A 16,006-nucleotide genomic window follows, 5' to 3' on the forward strand; every position below is an offset into this window, starting at 1 on the left:
TCTTGTCCACCAATTCTGGGAAGGAAGGACTGTTGTTTCCCTTTAAGGGCTCTCTTCAGTGGTGGAGGTCAGGTGGGAGAGGTGGTTGAAGGATGGACAGATTAAGGCAGTGAAGACTTGGTAAGCACTTTATTTTTTTTTTTAATTATAGTAATTACAATGGTATTTTTAGATTAAGGAGTCTTTGTCAGGATTTATTTAAAACTGTGTATTGTCTGATACAGCATCTAACGAACAGGATTTGCAGCTAAATAGAATGCCAATTTGTGGCACGACTATACTCTTATCAGCATTCTTTTAGAATTGTGATCTTCATATTGTATCTTCATCGCAGCTCTCACTGATGGACAAATTTAAGCAAGTTTTATTCTAAAACTCCAGGTTCTGTAGATATACTGATTGTGTTTCTGTGCTAAGATATGTACATTAGGGATCGTGTCACTAATCTGTTTTTATGTCAGTGATAAAGTTAGAAACTGACGTTATCAACATACATCTTAGTTTTGGACTAGAAGTGCCTGTGGACAGCGTGATGAATATGCGCGTTCTAGCACAAAGCTTATGTCCGCCACATATGTTTAGATATAGCTCTCTGAGGATGCCACACCAAGCAATCAGCTCCTCTGTTCTTTTGCTGCTACGACTAACAGCGACTGCCACTCTGACTGTCGCCCATATATATTACCTACTGATAGCGATTGGCAAATGCCTGTTAAATGGCTTTATTACCCCTTGAATGTCTCTTTAACAGTTTCAATGTTGTGCTAATAGGTCTGGCAGGCTGGAGGTTTTTTCACTTTTAACTACTAGATTCCCTCCCAAGGAAGACTCACCAGGCTAAAACAAACATATGTGGGAGCCTGCAGGAAGGGTCAGAACAGGGATAGGAAAAGAAGAGGGGGACACTAAGACCCAGTGCTGCCCCAAATTTTCAGGTGCCCTACGCAGCTGCCTACGTTGCCTATGCCTAAAGACGGCCCTGGGTTGAGTCTCCTTTGCACTACAGCCCTTTTAGGCTCCTCTGGCAGCACTAGGGGCTGTTATTGCTCACCCCCCACTGGGGCTCTCTCAGCTACTGGCACCTCCTAGCCCTGGGGCAGGCAGCTCTAACTGGCAGGGGGACAGCGTGCCGGCACTCAGAGGGAGGGACTGGGGGACTGAGGCCATAATGGGAGTCTGAACTGGGGGTAGGAACCCAAGGGCTGGGCCTGGGGCAAAGGGAGACCCAAGGGCCCATTGCATGGGCACCACCTGAGAGCAGCAACAGGCCTGGGCACATGCTGCCTGGTGCCACCCAAGGCCTGACTGACTGTGACAGCTTCCCATGCACTGATCTCCGCAAGTCTCCGCGCCAGGCCAGGGGTGATGCCAGTGCAGGTACCTCAGCCTGGAGCAGCGCCCTGCACTGTAGGAGGAGATTGTGGGAGCTCCATCACTGGCCAGTCTTACACCCAAATTGGCTGGTTTTCCACGTGCTCTGCCCTGGATGTTAGTGGGGGGCAGGGCTCTGGCCTGTGACAGGGGCTGGGGGTCAAACTAGCTGATAGCAATGGCTTCTTCTGGCCTTGCAGTCTTTGATTTGCCCCTCTCAGGTCCCTGGGACATTGCAGGAGTGGGGAATCACCGAGAGGCAGGTTTGTCCCAAGCTGCCCCTTCCTGTCTCTTTGGCCCTTCACGCCCAATCAGCATCAAGCTAGTAAAGGTAGCCCCCTCCCCCTACTCTACACATACATGAAATCCCTCGTTTGGCTTAGGCTTTGCATCGCCTGCTCTCTGGTGGGCAGCGCTGCTGGGAGCTTTCTGCTGCTCCTTGAGCAGGTGACATAATCTGCACTGCTCAGTTTCTACTTCCAAACAAAGCAGGCCAAGCTGCTTCCTTGTGACCTGCTGTGCCACCCCTCTGCCCCAGGCCAGGCAGGCATGGGAACTTCCCACGAAGGGAAGAGATGGAAACCGAATCCGATGCTCCTGCCCCAGTGCCAAGGAGTGATCCCCGGCTTCCAGCAGCAGCCCACACTGGCCCCTCCCTTGTCACCCAGCTGGGCCTTTGCAGTTTCGTTTCTCTAGTGAATGGAAAATGAAACTTAGCAGATCAAAACCGGGAAACCCTTAGCTCTGCTGCTGCCAGTTAAGGTGGCCTTAGGGAGCAGCTCCAAAGTGCTCACCTGGGTGCTCCTCTGCCCTGGCTCCCACACTGGGGTGCGCTGCAGGTGCCCCCGCCCTCCAAATCCTGCTGTTCTTCCTTCAGCCAGGCTTGAAAATGCCCCTCAGAAAGAGGGCGGGTAGTCACTGTCCGGGTCAAGGGGGAATCTCAGCACCATTTAACCAGCCCTTTTGTAAAGGAAGGGGCCGGCCTGGCAGGCTTGCTGCTGGAGACGAAGCACAGCAGTGGGGAGGCTGCCGTGAGGCTGCAGACAGACGGCTCCAGGACCCCCCAGCACTCAGAGGTGTCCAGACAGCAGGCAGCAGAGTGACATTAACAAGACTCTGGGCTGGGGGTTCATGTCCCTGCACACGGCCCTTCATTTGGTTCTCCCTGATTTCTAGATTCCAGGGCCAGAATGGACTCTGCCCTCCTGTGCAGCACAGGCCAGTGACCTGCCCCAAAATAACCATGCTGCAGCTCTGACAGCAAAACATCAGGTCCTGCTTTAAAAATGGCCAAGGATGGAGAAGCCACCACCCCCCTTGGTAAGTTGTTCCAATGGTTAATTGCACTCCCTGGGGCAGTTACCAGAGAGTCCCTGTGTCCCAGCCTGGGAGCATGAAACTGACACGGATGAGGTCAGTGTCACTCTCAGGCGGTGTGGGGGAGATAGACACTCAGGTTAGGGGCTGGCATGAAGGACAGCGCCCACAAGCAGGGCCTAGGGACAGCCCCCTCCTAGCAATCCCTGCAGCTGGGGATGGGGGAAGTGCATTGGGCTGCCCCTGGAACTGGAGATGAGGACCAGCCCCCAGGCATCTCTCCTGGCCATGCCCAGCAGGCATCTGGTGGACAGTTCTAGTTCTGGAGCCCGGGCCACCTTAACAAGCTCAGTCTGACGTCATCCACAGGGAGGAGATCAGCAGGGCTGGGCTTTGATGGGGTTGCTTAAAAGCAGTAACAGCAGCAGAGGAAGGCAGGGACAGGGAGCAAAGCAGCAGAGATGGAGGTGTACCAGGTGCCCGCAGGCTCGCTGGATGCCTGGATCGCGGAGCGTCTCCAACCCAGCGAGGAATTCCAGCAGCAGGTGAAAGACACTGTCCGGAGGATCTGTGATTTCCTGAAGGAGACGTGCTTTGACGACATGAAGGTGTTCAAGACGGTGAAGGTGAGTCTGTTCTGGACCAGCTGCCAATGCGAAAGAGCTTGTCAGGGCTCCTTTGGTGCAGGCAAAAGCCTGGGTGCCTACACTGTGATCAGGGCAAGCTGAAACCACCAGCTGGACGGGCCAAGGGATGCCAAACAGGGCTCCCACTTACAGCTGGCAGCAGAGGGCATTATCCCATAGCCACCCTGGCTTCCCAGTTGCCGGTGGGGTCAGGTAGGAACGTAGGAGCTGCATTGTCAGGTCAGAGCAGTTTTAGCCCAGTAACCTATCTCTGACAGTGACCAACACCAACTGCTTCAGTGGAAGCTACAAGATCCCACCTCGTGGACAATTATAGAATTATTTGCCTATAGGGGAAGTTTCTTCCTGACCACAGGCTGTTAGTGGTCAGTTTATGCTCTGAAGCATGAGAGTTTGTCTCCATTGTATAGAGATATGTTTCAGAGTGGTAGCCGTATCAGGAAAAAGAACAGGAGTACTTGTGGCACCTTAGAGACTAACAAATTCATTTGAGCATAAGCTTTTGTGGGCTAAAACCCACTTCATCGGATTTATGCCATGGAAATAAAGTAGGAAGATATATATACACAGAGGACATGAAAAAATGGGTGTTGTCATACCAACTGTAACGAGAATAATCAGTTAAGGTGGGCTATTATCAGCAGGATAAAAAAAAACTTTTGTAGTGATCATCAGGATGGCCCATTTCCAACAGTTGACAAGAAGGTGTGAATAACAGTAGGGGGAAAATTAGCACGGGGAAACAGGTTTTACTCTGTGTAATGACCCATCCACTCCCAGTCTTCATTCAAATCTAATTTAATGATGTCCAGTTTGCAAATTAATTCCAATTCTGCAGTTTCTCATTGGAGTCTGTTTTTGAAGTTTTTCGGTTGGAGAATTACGATTTTGATGTCTGTAATTGAGTGACCAGGGAGGTTGAAGTGTTTTCCGACTGGGTTTTGAATGTTATAATTCTTGATGTCTGATTTGTGTCCATTTATTCTTTTGCGTAGAGACTGTCCGGTATGGCCAATGTAAATGGCAGAGGGGCATTGCTGGCACATGATGGCATCTATCACATTGGTAGATGTGCAGGTGAACAAGCCTATGATGGTGTGGCTGATGTGATTAGGTCCTATGATGGTGTCCCCTGAATAAATATGTGGACAGAATTGGTGACAGACTTTGTTGCAAGGATAGGTTCCTGGGTTAGTGTTTTTGTTGTGTGGTGTGTGGTTGCTGGTGAGTATTTGCTTCAGGTTGGGGGGGCTGTCTGTAAGCGAGGACTGGCCTGTCTCCCAAGATCTGTGAGAGTGAGGGATCAGCCTTCAGGATAGGTTGTAGATCCTTGATGACGCGCTAGAGAGGTTTTAGTTGGGGGCTGAAGGTGACGCTAATGGCGTTCTCTTACTTTCTTTGCATGCATCCAATGAAGTGGGCTGTAGCCCACGAAAGCTTGTGCTCAAATAAATTTGTTAGTCTCTGAGGTGCCACATGTACTCCTGGTCTTTTCTCCCTCGTACATTTCCCTTTCTGCTGAAAACAAACAGGGATGTTCTAGTTATGATTCAAATGTCTAATCCTGTGGAGAGGGCTGACAAGCTCATGGCCTCATTTGAGTGAGTTCCACGGATATGCTGTGTCACAAAAGGTACCTTTGAGCTGTTTTAAATGTGTTGCCTTTTAATCTAGCATTATTAGACATCTGATACATCTTCTCTGAATCAATGGCTCTCAACCTTTCCCCTGGTGGGTCTCTACCTTGGTAATCAGCACTCCCTTTACCAATAACAGGACAGGAAGTTTGCAAAACCTCTCCCCAATCCCATTTATTACGTCCAGAAAAATTACACTGAAAAAGAGTTATTGAGATTGCAACTCAAACATAAGGATGTGCCAGAGGTAAGGTGGCCTGTTTAACCTCATTTCGGCCCCATTGTGCATACGTTTTACAATACAAGCTTTAATGACATGATCACATATGATTTTTCCCATGGGACCCTGCCTCATTCAGTGCACAGGGTGGACTTGCTCTACGGGTGAATCAGGGCCAGGTAGTAAAGGAGACTGTTGTCTGCAGAACTTTGCAGCAGATGGAAGATGTGCAATGAATGGGGCAGAGGGTTCCAGAGAGAGAAAGGAAAGTCTCCTGGGTAAGACAGTTGAATGCTGCCCTGGAGAACTGGACTCTATCCCTGCCTCTGCTCTGGAGTTCCTGTGTGATGCTGGGCAAGTCACTTAACCCAAACTGTTCCCAACGTGTGCATTCTTCATTTTTGGGGTGCCCAATTAGAGCCCCCAGGGTCTGATTTGCAGAATTGCTGAGTGCTCACAGCTGCGATTGAAGCCAACGGGAGCTGGGCTTTGACAGTACAACATGCTATATAAATGCTACGTCATCTGTAGGGCTGGCCAAACTCTGACACATCTGTACTGAGCATGTACAAAGGGAGATATTTCAAAGGTTCTTAGCTTGGGCAAAGCTGGGTGGATTTTCACGGGCATGGCAAAAGGCGCATCCCTGAGACTCAGGTCACCCTGCTGCCAAATTTCAAGGCTCTGCCCCATCTTCAGTGATCAGAAGGAGATGCGGGGAGAGGGCCCCCCAGCAGTGTACACTACAACACAGGATTCATCCCAGGAATATTTTCTATCCCATCCTAACACTTCTGGTTTGTTTCTGGCTGCCCAGAAGTGGGGGTTGTTCCAGAGAGGTGACCTGGCTCAGCGGGTGCAGGAGTGCAGGACCCCGTACGGTTCAGTGCCCTGGGAGTGTTGAGAGGGTAGCACAGTGAGCAAATGCTTCTGTTCCTTGGCAGGGCGGCTCCGCAGGGAAGGGGACAGCCCTGAAGAACAACTCGGATGCGGATCTGGTCCTTTTCCTCAGCTGCTTCTCCAGCTACCGGGACCAGATGGAGAACCGTGCGGCTGTACTCCACATCATCAAGCAGAAGCTGAACCGGTGCCGACAGACCATTGCCTTCAGCATTGACGTGGAGGTTTCCCAGCCGAAGGAGAAGGGCACCTGTCCACGCTCGCTCTCCATCACCATCCAGTCGAAGAGGCGGTCGGAATCCATTGAGGTGGATGTGCTCCCGGCCTACGATGCCTTAGGTAGGGACTATATCCCTGCCCCTCAGCTCAGCCTCCAGGGATCCAGCAGGTGTGGGACTATCCACCCCTCTCAACGTCCTCATGGGCCCCAGGGCTTCTCCTGAGAGAGCTCATGGGAATGAGGGTGCAGCCTATGTATGGGACACAGGACTAGCCCAAGGCCCATTGGGACAGGACTCCCCTCAGATCTGTGTGTGGTGACCCTTCCTCCACTCTCTCCCCCAGGGCAGGTGACTCCTGGCATCAAACCTTCCCCCCAGGTCTACGAGGATCTGATTCAGGCCAGAGCCGGGCCCGGTGAGTTCTGCACCTCCTTCACTGAGCTGCAGAGGGACTTCGTGAAGCGTCGCCCGGCCAAGCTCAAGAACCTGCTGCGGCTGGTCAAGCACTGGTACAAAGAGGTGAAGTGCCCTGCCCTGCCCCAGTCAGTGATTTTCCCCTCCCCCACCCTTGCTCCTTCTCACGCTCTGCCAGCCCTGGGGTTACCCTTGTATATTAATGCGGGTTCAGCTGGGGAGCTCTGGGCTGACAAAAGAACCTCCCACATGTTAAAAACCCCTCTGGAATAAAGCTACTGAAGGTGATCACAGGAGCCCCTCCACCTGCCAGCGCTTCTCAAGTCTTTCCAGAAGATCACTTTGCTTCCCAGCATTTTGCTCACCGGAGATGGTGGGTGTCTCAGCTTAAGCTGATCTGTCCTAGCTCGCTGCTCTCCTGGATGCTCTTGGGCTGGGCTGCAGCGGCTGGGTTCCATCACCCCGTCAAAGGGCCGCGGGTGTCGCTGGAGGCAGAGAGGACACTGGACTAGATGGATCTTGGCTCTGATCCAGTCTGGCAAGTTTGCTGAGTCCTTCTCTAGCAGTCCCAGAATATCTGTCCAGATCACTGGTTCCCAAACTGTGGGGCACCCCCGCCCCCCCAGGGGCACACAGAGGAACATGCAGGGGGGACACCGCAGGGCCCGGACCAGCCTCCACAGAGGGCAGGGAGGGAGCGCCACCCAGCCCCACTCTGCCCTCAGCTCCAGCTCTGCCCCAATTTCGTGGCTCCACTCCTGCCCGCAGCCCCAGCCACAGCTCCGGCCCTGGCCTTGGCCCCTAGCTCCCACATGGGTGCGGACTGATTACATTATGGATAAGGTGGGTACGACATGAAATGTCTGGGGATCGCTGGTTTAGATGGCTTGGGTTACTGTGACACAAGCGCTCACAAGGTCTTCTGCTCATCGACTGGACCAGAAGTTAAACAGAATTGTTGGCCGTCTTGAACAGAGTCTGACTAAGAAACAGAATCCATTAAAACTCATTCAAAAACAAAACAACAATTTATATATCGATAGAGAGAGAGAGAAATTCCTCATTGGAAGTAAATTTGTGTAGCTTCATAACAACTAAACACTCAAACATCCAATCTCACGTGTCTCATCCTCTAATCTCAGGGCAAGCAACTGAACAAAGAGCAAATTTCAGGTAATGATTTAACAACCGATTTGCTGCTCACTTGAGTGGAAATGACACTAGCCTGTCCAATGACACTTTATAGGGTCTGGGAAAAAGAATTTTCTTTATCCTAATAAACACCTGAAATGAGTCAGTGCCTGATGCCATAGCCTGTGGGGACTTCACACCAGCAGTGGAAACAAAATGTGGAACCTTCCATTTCAGAAGCACAGACCTCTGCCACCTGAGCTAAAGGAGAATCTCCACTAGATGTTAGCAATATAGGGCCTTGACACTCAAGTGAGCAGGTCTGAGTACACACACACACACACACACACACACACACACACACTCTCTCTCTCTCTCTCTCTCTCTCTCTCTGTTTCCAGCTGGTACATAACACCCCAGCTCACCTTGTCTGGCCACTGCTAAGTAGTTGAGGGTTATGGTGAGCATAGGACGTGGGCAGGGGAGAGGTCAGGGGAGGGCATCCACCTGACCATGCAGCAAGAGAGATTTGAGGCCCCTGTACTTCCACCCCATCCCATGTCTCAAGCCGGCTTCCCCCCATCTCCTTAACAGCTTTCCAAGACAACGTCGGGCTTGCCGCCCAAGTATGCCCTGGAGCTGCTGACCATCTACGCCTGGGAGAGCGGCACCGAGAGAGCAGAGAAATTCAGCACGGCTGAGGGGTTCCGCACGGTGATGGAGCTGCTGTGCCGATACCAAGAGCTCCGCATCTACTGGACCGAGTTCTATGATCTCCAGTCCTCCATGATAGGGCCCCATGTCAAACGGCTGCTGCGGGAGCCATGGTAAGACCCCTGCATCTGCTCCTCTAGTCTCTGCACGGCTCACTCACGTCTGGCTGCAGCTCGGCCTTCCTTCCTGCGTGGGAGGGAGACTGTCATACCCGGGGACAAGCGAGCAGAGAACTGGCAGCTCTGCTCAGCCTCTCTCAGCCCTGCCACCACCATGTGCAGCCAGGCTGCCTCTGGGGGTGTAGGCCCAAAGGGAGCCCCAACCCCATGGAGCTCACTGGCCAAACCCCATTAACTGAAGGGAGCAGGATTCCACGCGGCAGCACCCATATGAGCGAGGAAGGGTGGGGGGCTCACAGGCTGGCACAGGTCTGTCCCCCACTCTGCCACCAGTACCCCGTGCCTCAGTTTCCCCATGGGCCTGGTGGGGATGGTGACACTGACGGGGTGAGGGCTCATGAATGACTGTGTGTGGTACCCAGCAACACCCCTGGCCCGGCACTAGAGATGGGTGCAATAGTATCACAGGCTCTAGGGCAGCAGCTGTCTCCAGCCCCTCAGCTGCCCACACCCTGGCTCTTCCAAGCTGGGTGACCCCAGACCATACTCACCCTCCCCCTTGACCCATCCCCGAGCCCCTGGGACTCTGGCTGTAGTCGGCCAAGCCTGAGACTCCCTCCTCCAGCTCCCCTCTGCACCCCAGTGCGGTGCCTGAGCTGGGGTGGGCAGCAGGCAGCTGGGATGTGTCAGCAGCCTGGACGCAGAGCAGGGCCCCGCTCATGGGGAAGAGGGAGCGGGCTGGGGCAGACAGCAGAGCCTCTGGCCACGTGAGCAGGCGGCTCAGCCGAGGAGCCATCGACAGAGAGAATCTATTGTGTGTTCACAGCCCCGTGATCCTGGATCCAGCTGACCCGACAGGAACCTTGGGGCAGGGAAAAAGGTGGGACTTGCTGGCAAGAGAAGCCGCCAAGTGCCGGGACCAGCTGTGCTGTAGGAATGGCCTCGCCCCCATCCGCTGCTGGGACGTGCAGGTACCAACTCCTGACAGGGCCCCTTCCCACCCCAGCCTGTGATGAGCTGTTGCCTGTTCAGAGCCTCCCAAGCATGGAGTAGCCGGGAGCTCCCCCACTGCCAGTGCTCCTGCTACGCTACCCACAGCACCCCTTGCTGCAGAGGCTGGGGTTGGCATAGCCAGGAGCTCCCCCACAGCCAATGCTCCTACCACGCTACCCACAGCGCCCCCTGCTGGGAGAGGCTGGGGCTGGAGTAGTCGGAAGCTCTCCCCACAGTCAGCGCTCTTGCCCCACCCAACAGCGACCCCTGCTGGGAGAGGCTGGGGCTGAAATAGCTGGGAGATCCCCCTCCCCCAACAGCCAGCGCTCCTGCCCACCTCCCTGCTACAGAATCTGATGGACCTAGAACTGCGGGAAGCGTTCGTGTTGAGATTCCACTCCCCAGCAGAGGTTGCTATGCCAGGGTGCCGTTAGAGGTTTGCCACTGCCCCACCTGGGCTGTCCAAACCCCACCCATCCCCATCTCCTTGTCTCTCTTCCAGCCAGCCAGACCAATGCAGGTGATGGTCAAGCAGCTGTCAGGGGTCAGCCTGGCCCTGCTCCTGAGTCCCTCCACTACCATATGGGAGATTAAGGAGGAGCTCGAGCGTGAATGGGGCATCTCTCCCTACACGCAGCGCCTGGCCCTGCAGGAGCCTGGCCTGGAAGACCAGCTGCTGCTGGACGATCAGACCCTGGCATCACACAGCATCTTCTACGACACCACAGTTCTGATGCTCACGACCGAGCCCCAGGAGATGGAGATCTTTGTGAAGGACCATAACAGCAGAACCACCCTCTATGGCATTTGCGCCAGTGACACCGTCCTGAACCTGAAGAAGAAGATCGAGGATCGCACAGGTGTCTCCGCCAACCAACAGCGCCTGACGTTCAACAGCAAAGAGCTGCAAGACGACTACACGCTCGCCCATTACAGGATCCGGAGCAAGAGCACGGTCTTCCTGCTTTTGCGCCTCAGGGGTGGATAAGATGCTCACTGGGACCTGCACCCTGGCAGAGAGAGCATCATAGTGGACTATGTTTCCCAAGATTCTTTGCATGATAATTCAGGACTTTGCTAATGCCACCCACGTTCCAGAATCAACACCACGTCCTTCTGTAGTGCCAGCCCATCCCCACGCCTCCTGCTGCAGCTCCTGGGAGCTCTTTCCTGCCGCTCGGTGGCCCGTTTCGGGATGTACTGCCCCCAGTGCAGAGCTGGGTGCTGGGCGCCCACCAGACATTGTTCATTAGCCCCATTGTTGTAGGCCTCTTCCTCCTCCTTGTCCTGACTCCACTGCTGTGTGTCACCATCTCCATTATTATGTCGTGCCAAATCCCGACCAGTGTGTGCCGCTTGGAATCCAAAATAAACAGCTTCCACTCATAGGCAGTGAGTTTATGTTCTTTTGTGGTGCCCGGGCTCCAGGAATATTCAGGGCTAAGGGCCCTGCTCCACCAATATTTGGCGCTGGGTCTCTCCCCCGGCCCTGCCTGGAGCAGGCCCCAGCCCCCACCTGCCACCCCTCCCCCTGCGTGTCTCCCCCTCCCCTCCTCGCCATGTCCCTGCCTGCAAGAAAGCGGCTCACGCCTCTCCCATGCCTGCTTGTGCTGCCGATGTAGCACATTCCTACGTGGAGCGGTGTCCTGCTCCTGGCATCAACTGCTGTCTGCGGCCCCAGGATACTAGTGCCCCCCATTCACTAATGGCACGGCAGGCTGCCCTTACCCTCCCCTTCCACCCTAGCCCTGTGCCTCTCCAACTCCCCAAACTCCTCATCCCCCCGCACCCTAATCCTCTGCCCCAGCCCTGAGCTGCCTCCTGCATCATGAACCCCTCATCCTCAGCCCCACACTCCAACCCTCTGCCCCAGCCCTAAGCTCCCCTCCCACCCCCCAAACCCTCAGCCTCCCAGCCCTCATCCCTGCACCTCCTCCTATGCCCAAACTCTCTCCCAGACCCTGCACTCCTCTCCTGCACACCCACCCTCTGCCCCAGCCCGGAGCTTCCACCCAGCACCCAAACTCCAGCCCAGAGCCTGCACCCCAGTCCCCCTCCCCCACCCAAACTCGCTCCCAGAGCCTTAGGCAGGTGGGGGATGGAGTTGGGGGGGCGGGTTCTGGGCACCACCAAAATTTCTACAACCCTGCCACCCATGCTTCCGCTAATCTCAGCTCCTGGGTGTTATGTGCATGGGATGTGGGTCCCACCTGCCCTGTGCATACAGCCGGGGGTCATAGATTCAGAGATTCATTTACTGAGCTCACCTAGTCTGACCTCCTGTGTCACACAGGCCCAAGGCCTGCCCTACATTAATTCTTCCAGCAGATCCAGCAGCAGTTCTGTGACTGGGTCGTGGCCCCCTCATACGACCCGGCTACAGCAAACTTGCTGAGCTGTCTCCCCCATCAGCTTTGCTCAACGCACACAGCCCCGCCGGCTTCCTCAGCAGGGCAGTGCATTGTGGGAGAATCTGGGCTGCACTTCCATAGTGCCTCAGTGGAGACAGCGTACCTGGCAGATAGAGATACACACGGTGCACGCTGGGATATCTGTGGCACAGGGAGCTGGGAGTGTGTCATGGACACGGTTATGGGGGGAGGCTCATTTACACGCCCGGCTGAGCTGTAATCAACCTGCTGACATTCCAACTGCTCACCTCTAGGCTGAGCTGGAAAGGCACAATCCAGGAGGAGTAATGTCCTGTATTAAGCCAGGAGGGGGCGCTGTATGCAAGGCAGGGGGTGTGGGTTCAGTGAGGGAACCAGAGGGCTGGAGGATGGGGACTGTGCCCAAGATAAGAAGGACTCTGGCCCAGCCGGCACAGAGGTCTGAAAGGGATTTTTACACCATGTTTCAGCTCAGCAGGCCTGTGGGACAGCCAAGGCCGCAGGACGCCCAGACGATGTGGGACAGGCCAGGCCATTAATGTCTATAGGACCAGGGCGGCATTCGCAAGCTGAGCACAGCGAGTGAGCAACATTCCCTTTGGTGGGAAAGCCCATCAGCCGTTGGGGCGGTGACTTGTTGCCTCCTAGGATGACTCTCCATAGACAGCCATTCACCTTCATAGAGCATCAGGGTTGGAAGGGACCTCAGGAGGTCATCTAGTCCAACCCCTGCTCAAAGCTGGACTAACCCCCAAATGGCCCCCTCAAGGATTACACTCAAAACCCTGGATTTAGCAGGCCAATCCTCAAACCACTGAGCTATCCCTCCCACCAGCTCCCAAAATGCCACGCTTGAGGCTGGTGACAGAGGATGTGGGGGAGGCTGCCTGTGAGGGGGAGAGCCCAGCGGGGCCCCACTGAGATTCCAGGCCTAAGGCCAATGGGGATAGGCTGGGAGAGCCACGTGGGGTGGGAGTCTTGGGAGCCACGGGGCAGGGTACCAAGCTACTGCCCCCCAGAGGCCGGGGTAGGAACAGCTGGGTTGATATTTTAGCAGCACCCTGAGGGCTCGCCAAAGACCCTTGTCCTGTTGCCAGGCCTCTACCACTTATTGCGTGGGTGGCTGGGCCTCACTGCGGGCTCCAGCCAGCAGTGCCCAGGGCTGCAGCACCTACCTCTGAGAACATGGGTATGCAGCGCTCCCAGGGATATCCTACCACAGGGAGGTGCCACGTCATCCTCCCTCAGCCTCAGTTCCCCATCTGTACCTTGGGGATAGTGATGCCGCCCTGCCTTTGTACAGCACCTGGAGATCAACAGGTGGAGATGGGTACATCAGGCCCCAGTCTGTTTATTACACCTCCGGCGCTCCTGCTGCCCCAACGGTGCCCCTCATGCCTGCCACGTCTCCCTGCCAGCCCCACATCTACAAGGCCCTTCCCGGTCACCCCAGCACCACATTGCCCCCAAGGTTCCCCTCACAGCCACCTCACTCCATCCTGCCCACCCCCAGTCCCATGGGGCCCGTCACAGATGTGCCATCTCCCCTCCCAATACCTGTGTCTGCCCCATCCTCCCTCCCAGCCACCCCATCTCCCTCCCTCCCGTCTGCTTCCTTTCTTCCTTTACAGCCCCTCCCCCCATAGTCCCATGCTCCCACCAGCATGGTCCCCTTCCGGTGCCCTCCATCACCTCCTGCCTAGCCCCACCTTTTTCTGGGTAATAACCCTCTGGGGCTGTGGCACGGTGATGAGTCATCCAGTGGCCAGCTGGGTGAAGCCCCATGCCAGGCAGGGCCCTGTGATGACACAGTGACCCTGGGACTGTATATTTTCCTCTTCCAAGCTCATCTCTCACCCAGGCAGGGTGCTCCTGGCCCCCGTGGGAGCAAAGATAAAATCAAGCCCTCCATGACAGTGTGATCTGGGGTGGGGGAAGCAGGCGACGGGCTTTGGGAGGAGGGGTATTGCTGAGCATTGCTCCAAAATAACCCCTGAGAGCAGATCTTTCAGGCAAACAGCCAATCTGGATTTTAAAATTGCCAGTGATGGAGAACTCCCCATGCCCCTTGGTTAATTCCAATGGTTAATTATTTTCACTGTCCAAAACCTACGCCTCCCTTCCTGGCTGAATTTGTCCAGCTTCAGCTTCCCCATTGGAACGTGCTGGACCAGAGGTTCTCAAACTGGAGGTCAGGACCCCGCAGGGGGTCGCGAGCTGTCAGCCTCCACTCAAACCCTGCTTTTCCTCCAGCATTTATAATGCTGTTCAACAGATGAAAATGTGTTTTTAATGTTTAAGGGGGGGGGCTCACACTCAGAGGCTTGCTATGGAAAAGGGGTCACCAGGACAAAGTCTGAGAGCCCCTGCATTAGACCTTCCTCTGCAGTTACACCAGCCTCTGTGTGATGGAACTGTCACTCACACGACTACTTTGGGGACAGCAAAACCAAACGATGGAATTCTTGATAACTTAGTGTCTGAGACCAGGACAGGGAGGTGATTCCATCTTACATCACCTTTGGTTCTTTTCTCGCACATTAACCAACTGCCCAAAGAAACAAACCTGGAGCCACAAAGGTACTTAGGCTCCTAACTTCCACTGAAAACAAGAGAAGTGAGGCATATCTTATTCAAATGACTAATTCACAGAAGCAAAAAGGAAGCAAAGAAAATTCAGTGACTTCAACACCAAAGAGGAGGTGAATGCATGTCACCGTATCAACTGGAAATAGACTCATAGACTTTAAGGTCAGAAGGGACCATTATCATCACCTAGTCTGACCTCCTGCACAATGCAGGCCACACGAATGATGCTGGAGTAGGTTGAGGACATGAAATAAGTCATTTAGAAGGGAGTGTAAATTCTGAGTCAATTGCAAGAGCCAAAGGGGCATCAAATGACCAGATGTCACACAGCATGGCAGCTGCGCTGGTGTAAGTTCAACAAAAACCCACGACCAACCACCGTTATTCTCTGATGCATCATTGTCACTGGACTGGCCCCTTTAAGCAGGGCCGGCTTTAGGCCGATTCGCCCGATTCCTGGGAATCGGACCCCGCGCTTTAGGCGCCTTTTAAATTTTTTTTACTTACCCCGGCTGTGGTCTGCTCTGGGGTCTTCCATGGCGCTGCTCCCCTGACCAAAGCACCGGCGGGAGCACAGCTGCCCCACAGCCCCGCTCTCTCAGCTGGAGCTCTGGCCGGAGCGCCGCAAGCCCCGCGGCTCCGCTCTACTGGCTGGAGCTCTGGACGAAGCGCAACAAGCCCCACGGCCCCAGCTGGAGCTCTGGCAGGAGCGCCGCAAGCCCCGTGGCCCCGGTCTCCTGGCTGGAGCTCCAGCTGGAGCACAGCAAGCCCCGTGCCCCCGGCTGGACCTCCGGGCCCTTTAAATAGCCCCCAGTGCCCTGGGGAGCAGGGGGGCTCTGGGAGCTATTTAAAGGGCCAGGGCTCCAGCTGCCTCTGCCACCCTGGTCCTTTAAATAGCCGCTGGAGCCCCGCCGCCCCATGCATTCGCCAGGGCTCCTGCGGCTATTTAAAAGGTCCGGGGCAGGGTAGAAGCAGGGGAGCCCAGGGCCCTTTAAATAGCCCCCAGAGCCCTGGGATAGCTGGGGGCTTAGGGGCTATTTAAAGGGCTGGGGCTCCAGCTGCCTCTGCTGCACCCCCTGCCCTGCCTGCACCAGCCCTGCCCCCCGCTGCCAGCAGCCAGCCCCTACCAAACCCCCTGCCTTGTCTCCAGCCAACCCCTGCCACACACCCCTTCCCACATCAGCCCTGCACTGCCCGCCCTGCCCTGTTGTGACGGTACTGCCCGTGGGAGCCAGCTGAGGTCACTCAGTCAGGGTGAACTGCAAACAAAACAGGGCAGACAAATCCCAAATGCTGGTGGTTATTCCACTACTTAGATTTACCAAGCCAGCACAAAAGAGCTT

General features: G+C 55.1%; 1 protein-coding gene and 1 long non-coding RNA gene across 2 annotated transcripts in view; one reads left to right on the top strand and one right to left on the bottom strand.

Annotated features, from left to right (window-relative positions):
* The first annotated feature begins 3,090 nt into the window (after window positions 1-3,090).
* LOC116835995 (2'-5'-oligoadenylate synthase 1-like) lies at window positions 3,091-11,072 on the top strand. The gene is made up of 6 exons (XM_032799303.2): window positions 3,091-3,314; window positions 6,137-6,431; window positions 6,657-6,832; window positions 8,453-8,685; window positions 9,518-9,662; window positions 10,187-11,072. Exons 1-6 carry the CDS (start codon window positions 3,150-3,152, stop codon window positions 10,670-10,672), a joined length of 1,500 nt encoding a protein of 499 aa, XP_032655194.1. The 5' UTR covers window positions 3,091-3,149; the 3' UTR covers window positions 10,673-11,072.
* Window positions 11,073-11,893: 821 nt separating this feature from the next.
* The window catches only part of LOC142047829 (uncharacterized), a 15,256-nt gene continuing 11,143 nt past the window's right edge, over window positions 11,894-16,006 (bottom strand). Inside the window, exon 2 of the long non-coding RNA XR_012657092.1 lies at window positions 11,894-12,198. This is a non-coding gene — a long non-coding RNA (uncharacterized LOC142047829). The remainder of the gene's footprint in view (window positions 12,199-16,006) is intronic.

This window comes from Chelonoidis abingdonii, chromosome 16 (assembly GCF_003597395.2).
Source record: "Chelonoidis abingdonii isolate Lonesome George chromosome 16, CheloAbing_2.0, whole genome shotgun sequence".
In the NCBI taxonomy this organism is placed as follows: Eukaryota; Metazoa; Chordata; order Testudines; family Testudinidae; genus Chelonoidis; species Chelonoidis abingdonii.